The following is an 11,755-nucleotide window of genomic DNA, read 5'->3' on the forward strand; positions in this document are numbered from 1 at the left end:
ACACAAAGAGTAAAGGCTATTTTGGTGAGTTTGTATGATGCTTATACTCAAAATCAAGTGGGGAGTAGTAGTGCTGCTGCACAAGCGGTCAAAAACCAAGTGGATCAATGGAGAGAGATGATTCTAGTATGGTTGTGGATGTGAAGTAATGAGGATGATGGGGTTTAAGAAGCACTTGAAGGGTATTGATTCTTCAAATACCAAATCAGAGGTTGATAAATACTTGGCAGAGAGTTAAGAAGATGTCTTGGATGAGAAGTTTGATATTTTGGCTTGGCGGAAAGTTAATTCACCACAATACCATGTGCTTTCAAGAATCGCATGACATATTCTTGCAATTCCAGTATCTAGTGTGGCCTCAGAATCTGCATTTAGTACGGTTGGTCATGTTCTTGATCTCTTCCGGAGTTCTTTGTCTCCACTTATGGTGGAAGCCCTCATTTGTGGTCAAAACTAGCTCCGTTCTTCATCGACTCCAATTAGCCTTCGAGCTCCCATGGATGATGTTGAAGAATTTGAAAAGTTTGATAGAGTTATGACTATTATTTTTTATATTAAAAAAATGTGAACATCTATTTCTTTATTTATTAAAAAAAATTCTGCATGTCTATTTCTTTCTTTATTTTTTTTTTTAAAAAAAAAACTAAATGTCTTGGATTCTTGGCATATTTATTGTTCTATTGTACAAGTGACTTTTATGTTTTTTTTTTTTTTTTTTCATTTTTTGTTTGTAGAACTGGTGAGTGATGCTACATTAATATTGGAACTAAACATGTCCACACCAACACTTATTGAAGCTAATAATTGAAGATTGCTCTCTACTTTTTGGATGGGTGGGATTGATGATGACATATTAAGTTTTGTTAGTTTTTATTCAGACAACATATTGATTTGTGAACTTGACATATTGATGCTATTAGACACTATAGACAGAGGCCTACATATAAATATATGCTTTTATTTTGAGCTTTAATAGTGACCTATACATAATATATAATATTAGGCAATAGGCAATAGGCGATGACATATGGCCAATATATTTTAAGTCTTTAGCCAAATATTAAATATAAACAATACATGTTGGCATTGACATATGACCAATTTATTTTTCAGTCTTTAGCTATAATGCTGTTATGTAAGTATTGACATATGGACAATAGGTAAATATTGACATATTACTAATAAAGTAATGAAATTTGAACTAGTTATTTTATTTTGACTTGCTCAAGTTATTTTTTAATCTTGTTTGTATTTGATGAGTACCTATAATAAGTTACGGATTATATTGAGGATTATATTGAGCACTAGAGCAATTTTCTGCTCTAGATTATTTTTAGATTTACAAATCTATGTTGACAGATTGTGCAAATGTATTGTTGGCAGGTTATATGGTTATTTTTAGATTTATGAATTTATGTTAACACTTGACAGGTTGTGCAAATGTATTGTTGACAAGTTATTTTTGGGCTTATGAATATGTGATGTGTATTTTAATAAGAATAATAGAAGCTCTAAAACAAGTTATGAATCTATGACAGGTTGTGATTTATAAATCTACTATAAGTTTTTTTTTTTTTTTTGAGGGGGGGGGGGGGGGGGGGGGGGATCAAAAGCATGTTATGTAGGTATTTTAATGAGAATAATAGAAACTCTAAAGCAGATTATATGGATTTTTGTTGTTGAGCAAGAGCAGGTTATGAAAAATGTAAAATGCAAAAGCCGGTTGTGATTTTTTCTTGTTTGTAAAATGCTTTATAGATGTGTAAAAAAGCCCAAAAGGGACCAATATAGATTCCTGAAAAAGGCCCAACAAGGGCCATAACAGATTCCTAAAGAGGGTCCAAAATGGCCAAAATAGAAAAGGCCTGAATCTGTGCCAAAACTGGTTCCTAAAAAGGCCTAAAATAGGTTTTTAAAAAAGGCTTAATAACAAAGTACAAAAAGGGCCCAAAAACAACTGGCTTGAATGCTGCATTTTTTAAAAAAAAAATTGGAAAAAAAAAAAAAACCAAAGGCCCAACCGGCCTAAACTCAAGGCACAAGAAACCAACAACCGACCGAAACCAATTAAGTTCCAACATTTTGGTCGGTTTTGGTTGAGAACTTCACAAACCAAAAATTTCAGTTTCGATTGGCGGGCCCTAAGAAAACCAATCAAACCGAACCAATTACAACTCTAATTGAAACCCATATCCACCACAACCAAACCCAAATACACCGTCACTGAAACCTAGACCTACACACCTATGATAGCCAAACTCAAACCTGCCCCCGAAAACAAAACCCACTCAAATTTTCCAGTCACCCCTAATATAAATATAAATATTAAAATAAAAAAAAAACCCTATATACAATAAGAGCATCTAAATCCACCAAATCATTTGCAAAAGAAATTAAAACTGAAAAACAACATTTAAAATAGTGTAGACAATGACCAATGAACCTAACAAATAGAGTATTTAAGGTCCGCACAAACAATGTCTTAAATTCAAATTCACCACAACCAACAACCAGATCTTACTGCACAGACTCAGTAAGCAAAAAATAAGGACAAGCAGAACCAACAGGTCTAGCAAGATATGTCAAGCCTGACCCTAGCTTTTTTTATATAAAAAATGTCACGCCTAACCCTAAAAATAAGGCACTTGATATGAAGAAAATCCAAAAGTACCAGAACCAAGATCCAAAAGATACAGAAAGTAAAAGGTGAACTTTAGAATTATCATATAAAGTCAGTGTTAAAATTACGGCGACACGAATGACAAAAATAATAATTAAGACAACCCAAATAATATAAACATTTTAAAGCATTATAACAATGAGATAACACTATGAATCCATCAACACACACCACATATGGCAGGCATATGTTTTATACCAGATCTTTAGGAAGTGATGCAAGCCGGCAAGACAGCCAGGAAGCCATCATCAAGCAAAAGGGCAGCAACAGCCAGGTAGCAGTTGTTATTCACTAATACTTCAAAGTTAATCACGAACCAATGTATATCATACAACAGTACAAGCATCAGCAACCACTTCACAGCTACGGTCATGGACCCATGTGCTACAACATCTCACTACATTAAGCAGCAGAAGTTATAATCTTAAAGGATTGGTGTTAGATATTGTAAATTCTAATAATCCTAAACAAATTATTAATCATAAATTTGTTACCATGTTTCATTATTCTGGCCGCATAACTCACACCAGCATTTACCAGTTCACATTTTGAATTTGCAGTTCATGTTCAGTATGCACATCACGGTTAATGAATCACACGTCCATCTCATATGTTCATCATCAGCTACTGGTTAAATACACATTCAACTCGTGTCCATCTTTTTAGACCATCACAGCAACTAGAAACTCTTTTAGGGCAAACTTTTTTCAAGATAGACCAAAGAGGATGATCAGGTCAGAATCTGAATCCTGAAGGATATATATAGCTTTTCAGAAACAAAGAGCTGAGCTATATAAGTCTTACCAAAGATTATACCATCCAGAGAAAATTAGTTAACACATATAGTCCCTCCAACCAGCATACTGCTAGATAAATCATACTTCTAAAACCAGCAATACTGTTGCAACCAGCATCACTATCACGATCATCCATCTACAATTTAGAAACAGCATCAACGGCCATAATTCAACATCCGCCTATCAAGCCCCACTCATTGTTCCCGAACATAACTATAAAACCCAATAAATAGCTCAGGATGAATCAGGATAAACTAGCAAAACAAAATGAAAATAGGTAATGCACATGCAGTAAAGGCACAACAAGATCAGACGTATAACAGTATAAATATAAAGAACAACCCACAAGAAACAACTCTATTGATACGGAATACCAACCTACAAACTATGACATCCAAGGATACCAAAAGACTAGCTAAGGATCAGGTCCAACATAAATAGTTAACACATCAAAGAAATCCAGTCCTACCAAAACTAGCACTTAACATTCTGATAAGAACATGCAAGACGATCAAGCCTCCTCAACATTAGCATAACAGCCACAAGTGCACTACTCAATATGTCTTCATGAACTTCCACAAAACCCGCTTTAATCATTCCTAGAAGAAACAAGGATCATTAACCAAAAAAGTTAGATAATCTATTTCTAACATAAACTGAAAATTAATATGTTTTTTATAAGTACTTTTACAGAAACAAATCATAAATATATCTGGTGAGATAACTCACATCAACATCTGTCTTTCAAGGGGATTGACTTCGAGAATCAGCAGGACGGTCTGCAGGCGAAACACCATGAGGAGTTGGGGACCTTCTATCACCACTATGCCTATCAGGACTTCCACCCCTAGGAGAAGGAGACCTATGTGGGGAAGCACTTCTGCGAGGAGTAGGACTACGCCGAGCAGGAGAGGCACTGTAACACAAACAGATGGAATCAGCACAATATAAGGTGAAGCAGAATACATCCATAACAATGACATAATAATTAATTTCTTAAAACAAAAAAAAAAAAGGCAATAATAAACTTTAGTTTCAACCTATCCATAGATCGACTTCGGCTTTGGCTTCGGCTTCGGCCTCGGTGCTCATCATCATAACGGCCTCTTCCCCTGCCCCTGTAGTAATCAGGACTGTCACTGCGGCTGCGGCTCCTGCTACGGCGACGATAATCTCTGTCCCTCCCGCGATACCTGTCACGATCATGCCTATCGAAACTTCGACTGCGGCTTCTTCTCTTGTAATCCTGATCTCTGTAGTCATCACGGTACCTGAAAACATTATCAGTTACTACGGATTTCTTGTGAAGCAGGCCACATAAGCTTGAAAAGGTCAACATCAACCTTCTTGCCTCCCAAAAAGAGAAGAATTCCCGTACCACATTGCTATAATTTAAGAATGGAGTGCAAACATGTCACTGTTATGGATTGTTGACATAAGCACATAATTAATTAAGCTACTTTCAGGAAGATGTGCAGAAATAATTTCCCCACAACTTAAGATTTAATACAGTTCAGAAGGTGATGCTACAAAACCCGGTATCAAGTACAACTCCAACCCCTGGTGCCCTTAAAACATCCCTAGAGTTATAAAATATATATATATATATATAAAATATAAAAAAAGCTAGCAGAAATAAAGGTGGCTTCTATTATTATGGAGATGTAAAACTAGCCAAATCTGATTAACTTGAGAGCTAAATTAAAGTTGGGTGCATTTTAACAGCCACAAAAGTCATGCAGTCAAACCGTATTTTGAGAGAGCTTCATTGATCATCTAAGCCCAGAAACACAATTAATATCTTGTTGGTTTTGTAGACTGCCTCAACATATGACCAAAAAGGTCATGAAACATATCAAGGAGCTGCCAATGAAAAGCCAAACAAGCTCCAATCAAACCTATACATGGTGTCTTTAATTCAGAAAACAAGCACAGCATGGATATCAAACCAGATCACATGATGACAACCACCAATGGTTGATGTAGCATGGATCAGGAAAACCTGCCACAGATGATTAAACAGGTAATTTACAATCATAAAACTGGAGAATTTTGGGTATGAATCATTGGAGAAAGAACCCAAGCGTTTGTACAGTGTTTTAGGATTTTAAGAACGAATGGAAAAGAACTTCATTTGCAGCAACAAAAAGGACATAAAGCTACATTCAACACTGTTCAGAGAGGTTAAACAGTACCTATGGAGAGAGGACCTTTAAGCTTAAAGCAAGTGACACACATTTATTATTTTTTCCCAAGTCCCACCTTAACACCCCCCCCCCCTAATCTCCCAAAAGAAAAAAAAAATCTTCACATTTGATCTTTTTTCCAAACTCTTGAAGTTCAGCAAATCTCTGACTGACTAATTTTTGGTAAACAACGTAGTTGAAACAAACAGTGATGCAAGCAATAAAGAGTTCTAGTAAAAACCAGATAAAACTGTTATCTAGGTTCCAATGTGGGGCTTAATTGGCACCTTTCATAGGTTATTTTTTTTCTTGATTGGTAAATTACACATCCAGTGTGGTAATTTTCAAATTATTACAAAGGGATCCATAAGAATTATTTTATGTTTTGAGTCCCTTGCCAATGGTTTAAAAACCCTCAATTACTTTTCTTTATAATTATGCAATGCAGAAAAAGCCAATCTCGCTTTTATTTTTATTTTATTTTATTTATTTTTAAGTGTCAAAGGCAATTTGTAATGTCCTACTTTCTGGACATGGACTGTACTAATGGTCTTTAGTTCTTAATTTTTGGGTTTTATTGATGTTTATTTATTTAGTTGGACTTAGTAGTAAAAACCCAAAGAGTCCAACTCTTATTAAAGTTTTATAAAGTCCAATGTCTACTAGGAATAAGCATTAGTCTTCTATTAAAATTTAATGCTTTCAAAAGGAAAGAAAATGTTTTCTATTTTTTTTTTCAAAAATTTTGAATTAAAGGTTTGTGTGATACAACATTCTCTGAGGTTTGGTGCCAAGGAAACCCTAGGTGTGGTGCCAAGGAAACCTTGGGTGATGCCTAGAAATGTATCCTTCTTTTTCCTTTTCCACTCTTAAATTCCCAACAATTTAAACCCATGCAAACACACACAAGTTTTGTCACCCTTTGAATGCAAAAAAGCCACCCAAGTATACAGGATGTATACAACTGGAGACCAATAAAATGAAACACACAAATTACAACATCAAATCACTAACAGAGCATATACAATGTGACACAAGACAACCAAAACGATTCAAGGATAAAATTGAAAGATAGGAAAAGAAAATTTAGGAACCTAGGAATCAGCCCCTAGTCTTGCTTGGAGTCAACTAAGCGGAGCAAAACTACTAGTAGTCAACACTTAGGATTAGCTGGAGTTGGCACCAAACCAAAGAAAAAGAAAATTTTCATTCATCAAAACCATCTCTAAATCCTCTCCAAAACAGGGTGCAATAGTTTTCTTATATCGGAAAACTAAATTAAACCCTACTTCTAATTGATGGAGCTGGGGAGGTAACCCTACTTATTGAATAAAAAAATACCTTAAACTTCAAATAAAAATAATAATTGACCTAATTAAATGCTGGGGCCTAAAATAAAAACACAATTGATGTCCAAAAATAAATAAAACTAAATTATATAGGAATAAATAAAACTAAATTATTAGAGATGATTTTGATGAATATATAATTTCTTTTAGCATCTTTGGTATGGTGCCAACTCCAACCAATTCTAGGTGTCAACCCCTAGTGGTTTTCCTCCACTTGGTGTTGACTCCAAACAAGCCCAGGACCTAGGTGCTGATTCCCAGGTTCCAAACCTTTATTATCCTATCTTTCAATTTTATCATTGAATTGTTCTAGTTGTCCTACATCATTATCTTTCTTTGTTTCTTGTTCTACTCACAATTTTAACACCTAATAACCATCAAAGTCATACAAGATTCTTTGTTGGCGGCTCAAAGGCAATGGTATGTTCGACACCCGCTCTTTTTACCAAGCAATCCGGGGTTCCTCGGATTTTTTGTTTCCTTGGAAGGGTGTTTGGAAACCAAAGGTTCCTAAGCATGTAGCTTTCTTCTTGTGGACAGCCGCTCATGGTCAGATTCTCACTTTGGATAATCTCATGATTAGGGGTCGTCGCCCTTTGGCAAATCGGTGTTGTATGTGTTGTTGTGATGGGGAGTCGGTTGACCATCTTCTTCTTCATTGTACTGTTTCTCATACATTATGGTCTCTTATGCTTCAGGCTTTTGGTGGGTTATGCCTAGATCAGTGTCGGGGTTGTTATCTTGTTGGCATCAGTGGTTAGGGAAGCACAACTCGAATATTTGGAATTTGATTCCAGGGTGTTTATTGTGGATTGTTTGGTTGGAACGGAATCGTCGCTCCTTTGAGAACATGGAGAAGACATTGGATGAGTTAAAGGTGTTATGTCAGCGTAGCCTCTTCGAGTGGTCTCGTTGTTGGGGTTTTACGGATTCTTCGTCTCTTTCAGAGTTTATGTTTTCCCTTAGAGTTTCCTTCTCTTAGTTTTTCTTTCTTTGTATCTTTCTGTTCATCATCATGAACATCCTGTACTACTTTTTCTATTAATATTACTTCTTTGATTACCTATCAAAAAAAAAAGATTCTCTTTTCATTGCTTAACCTAAATTACCCCTTAAGCATCCAATCATGTTCAAGAACCCTAATTTAGTTCTGAATTTTTAAAGACCCTACATCAAAATTGGTATCAAAGCCAATTTAGGTATTTGTCCTACATCAGATGGAGAGGCAGATTAAAAATGCGGATGAGGAGATTTTGAGCTTTTCACATGTTGAACAAGACAATATAGATTGATGAACTGCCCATACGCCATAAGTATTAATTCATCCCAAGCTACAAACTCAATTGTGCAAAACACCAATCAAATCTATTTCCAGGCTATCCTTGGCTCTTTCTCCGTTTCAGAGTGACCAAAGATAATTAAATCCCTGTGCTCTACATACCTGGACTTGCTACACACTAACTGCTTTTAAATGCATGATAATATGCAATCAATAAAGTAATTATGTGTGGTGTCATTATGCAATCAAGAAGTATGGTGTCATTCAATCAAGCTCTATTAGGGAAATGGCTATGGAGATTTGGTCATGAAGTTACCCATCTTTGGCAGAGAGTTATCTCCACAAAATATGGTGAGGGTCAAGGGGGTGGTGCACTAAAGTCTACAGGAGGTCTCATGGGTGTGGCCTTCAGCGAAACATTAACAACAAAGGGTGGGAGAGCTTTTCTAAGCATCTGTCCTTTGTAGTGGGTAAAGGAACTCATATCCGCTTTTGGCATGATAGGTGGATTGGTGAAAATACTCTAAAAGATTGCTATTCTGAGCTCTATGTGTGTTCAGCAGTCAAGGATGCTTGCATCTCTAAGGTTTTGTGGTTTCCAGAAGAGGGTACTGTTAGAGTGTGGAATTTAAGGCTTTATAGAGCGTTTAAAGATTGAGAGTTGGCTGCATCTTATTCTCTATTTCAGCTCATCCAAACTCGTATTCCTTAGGGTGATAGGAGCGATACTCTTTGCTCGCAACTAAAAGGGGATGGTAAGTTTGACACCTAGTCTTACTACCATGTGATTCAGAGTGCCTCGAATTCTTTGTTTCCTTGGAAGGGTGTTTGGAAACCAGAGATTCCTAAGCGCGTGGCATTCTTTTTGTGGACAGCTGCTCATGGTCAGATCCTCACTTTGGATAACCTAATGCTTAAGGGTCGCCATTTGGCTAATTGGTGTTGTATGTGTTGCTGTGATGGGGAGTCGGTAGACCACCTTCTTCATTGTCCTGTTATTCATTCCCTATGGACTTTTATGCTTCAAGCTTTTGGTATTCATTGGGTTATGATGGGATTGTTGGCTGGTTTGTTATCTAGTTGGTATCAGTGGTTTGTGAAGCATAATTAAAAAATTTAGAATTTGGTTCCAGGGTGCTTAACGTGGATTGTGTGGTTGGAGCGAAATCGTCAATTTTTTGAAGATAAAGAGCAGACATTGGAAGAGTTAAAGATTCTATGCCAATGCAGTCTGTTGGAGTGGTCTCGTTGTTGGGATTTTACCGAGTGTTCTCTCTCTGAGTTTATGTCTTCTCTTAGCCTAGTCTCCTGACCCCTCTCTTGTTGTTGTGTTGTGTGTTCTATTTTCTCTTGTTGTTCATCATCATGAACATCTTGTATTTCTCATGTTTTTTTCTTTAACATAAGATTTCTGATTAGATATCAAAAATAAGAAATTATGAAAAGATCATTTTGCATTAATCTTCAAAAGACTAAGCATTTCTAAACAATAGTCCAGATACAAAAGTGAGAATTTTCCCCTTCCATGACCATTGATGGATTGACCATAATCAAGCTTCTGGTAAACAATAACATTAATATAAATTTATATGGGCACACTACAATATCAAGCATATAAAGACCAAAAGCTCAGTTGAAATTCTATCGAGTATAAAGAAGTGTTCTGAAAAGAGATGAAAAAGAAAATGAAAGTTACCTTCTCCGAGGACTGCGACTTCTTGACCTGTAGCTTGACTTTGAGAACGATTCGCTAATCCTACCTTTGTCACTGTAACAGAAACGATAAACTAGCTGAAGATACAATATCAAACAGATCCTGGATTCAAATATATCTACATACGATACAACAACAAAAGAGCAGAAAGCCTCCAGCACCAATGCAAACTTGATACTTCAACCTAAATCCAACCATTCAACAAAGAAATGCATTGCCTTGAGGTGAAGTGAAGGAACTTTCTTGGTAATAAAGTGAATAAAAATATAACTTCATTCAAAAAATCAATATTAGCAGCATTAGTAATTGTAGATAACATTATATTAAATATATATATATAATAATTATAGCAATGATAAAATGGAATGAGAATATGGCTCGATTAGTCTATTGAGGAACTATAGCCGACCCCAAAAAGTTTTGGGACTAAGGCTTGGTTATTGTTGTATAGTAGTGAAAAACAAAAGGTTTTTTTGGTGAAAAATACGGATATCCTCTATATATATATATATATATATATATATATATATATATATATATATATATATATATATATATCACCCACAATGTAACTAATAAATACAAATTCGACCCCGAAACAAGCACAAACAATTAAAGATTTCACCTTTATAACAATGCAAATCAATTGGCACACAATTAGCGAAAACTTACATCCTCTCCGCATTTGGCCCGTATTTTGCAAACTGAACCGTTATCTCTCGACCATCAACAACTTTTCCTGAACGAAAATTAATATTGTCAAAGCAATCAGCAATCAATTAACAATGATATATACATTGAGAGACAGAGAATGAGGAAATACCATCTAGCCTATCCACGGCTTTTTGCGCCTCCTCCGCGTACTTGTACCGCACAAACGCGAAACCCCTCGAGTCACCAGTCCTAAACCACAAAAATTAATACTTATAAACGAAAAGCCGAAAGCTCGAAAATAAGCTAAATTATTCAATTTAACGCCAAGTTCTTTTTTCTTTTTTCTTTTTTGGTTATAGAGGTATAATACCTGCGATTTCTGGGGATGAAGATGTCGACAACCTTGCCGTACTTATCAAAATACGGGAATAGATCATCTGCAGTTGTACCTAAAATCCACACCCAAACAAGATCAAATACAAAACCATTCAATTTCATACCTACAAAAATTTTGAAAGAGAGAGAGAGAGAGAGAGGGGCTTACGGAAGGTGATGTTGAGAACGAGGAGAGAGTAGGTGTCGGTGATGTCCGGAGGGCCTGTTCTTCCGAAGTGCGACATTGTTGCAGAGAGAGAGAGAGAGAGAGAGAGAGGGTGGTGAATGAGTTGGATTGGATTAGGTTAGGGTTAGGGTTTGTTGGTTGTGGAGAACTAGGATATGAGGACAGAACTTTCCTGAAGGATCTTGAGTTTGGTGGTCCTTTTTTGGGTTGGTGGTCCTGATTCTGAATCTATATACACATATTGAGGTTGCCTTTGGGCTTGGGTTTGGGTGTCATTCACACAAAAAGCCTTTTTTTTTTTTTTTTTTTTTTGTTTATTTTTACTATTATTTATAAGTTTTATTATTACAATATATTTTTGATATTATTAATTTTATTTATAGTACCCAAACAGACTATAGGAATAAGAACTACAACGTCTCTAATGGCACAAAGTAGGGTTTAACTTTTATTTTATTTTATAACACTATTTATGTGTATTATTTAAATAAATTGTATCTTTTTTTTTCACTCTTTGATTAATTTGAGTAATTA

The 11,755-nt window shown here is 35.7% G+C and overlaps 1 protein-coding gene across 3 annotated transcripts; it reads right to left on the reverse strand.

Moving 5' to 3' along the window:
- Positions 1-2,691: 2,691 nt before the first annotated feature.
- LOC142643503 (serine/arginine-rich splicing factor SC35) lies at positions 2,692-11,466 on the reverse strand. Of its 3 annotated transcripts, XR_012845879.1 has the most exons (11): positions 11,204-11,430; positions 11,030-11,108; positions 10,829-10,908; positions 10,678-10,744; positions 9,988-10,059; positions 4,518-4,748; positions 4,207-4,393; positions 3,947-4,076; positions 3,485-3,690; positions 3,175-3,381; positions 2,692-3,077 (listed from the first exon to the last, which is right to left on the reverse strand). XR_012845879.1 is itself a non-coding variant. In XM_075818156.1 (8 exons), the coding sequence occupies exons 1-7, from the start codon at positions 11,277-11,279 to the stop codon at positions 4,222-4,224; spliced, it is 777 nt and encodes a 258-aa protein (XP_075674271.1). In that variant the 5' UTR covers positions 11,280-11,466; the 3' UTR covers positions 3,789-4,076; positions 4,207-4,221. The 3 variants fall into 3 exon arrangements, 2 of the variants coding, with proteins under 2 accessions (XP_075674271.1, XP_075674272.1); XM_075818156.1 differs by lacking the exons at positions 2,692-3,077; positions 3,175-3,381; positions 3,485-3,690 and having other exon boundaries at positions 3,789-4,076; positions 11,204-11,466; XM_075818157.1 differs by lacking the exons at positions 2,692-3,077; positions 3,175-3,381; positions 3,485-3,690 and having other exon boundaries at positions 3,789-4,076; positions 4,518-4,730.
- Positions 11,467-11,755: the final 289 nt, after the last annotated feature.

This window comes from Castanea sativa, chromosome 7, assembly GCF_040712315.1.
Source record: "Castanea sativa cultivar Marrone di Chiusa Pesio chromosome 7, ASM4071231v1".
Taxonomy (NCBI): Eukaryota; Viridiplantae; Streptophyta; class Magnoliopsida; order Fagales; family Fagaceae; genus Castanea; species Castanea sativa.

Excerpts from the sequence above, each read along its gene's own strand:
- LOC142643503 (XM_075818156.1), bottom strand. The coding sequence starts at position 11,279 with ATGTCGCACTTCGGAAGAACAGGCCCTCCGGACATCACCGACACCTAC. Across the intron at positions 11,109-11,203 it reads CGTTCTCAACATCACCTTCC|GTACAACTGCAGATGATCTA; the intron begins GTAAGCCCCTCT and ends TGTGGATTTTAG. Across the intron at positions 4,394-4,517 it reads CGAAGTCGATCTATGGATAG|TGCCTCTCCTGCTCGGCGTA; the intron begins GTTGAAACTAAA and ends TTTGTGTTACAG.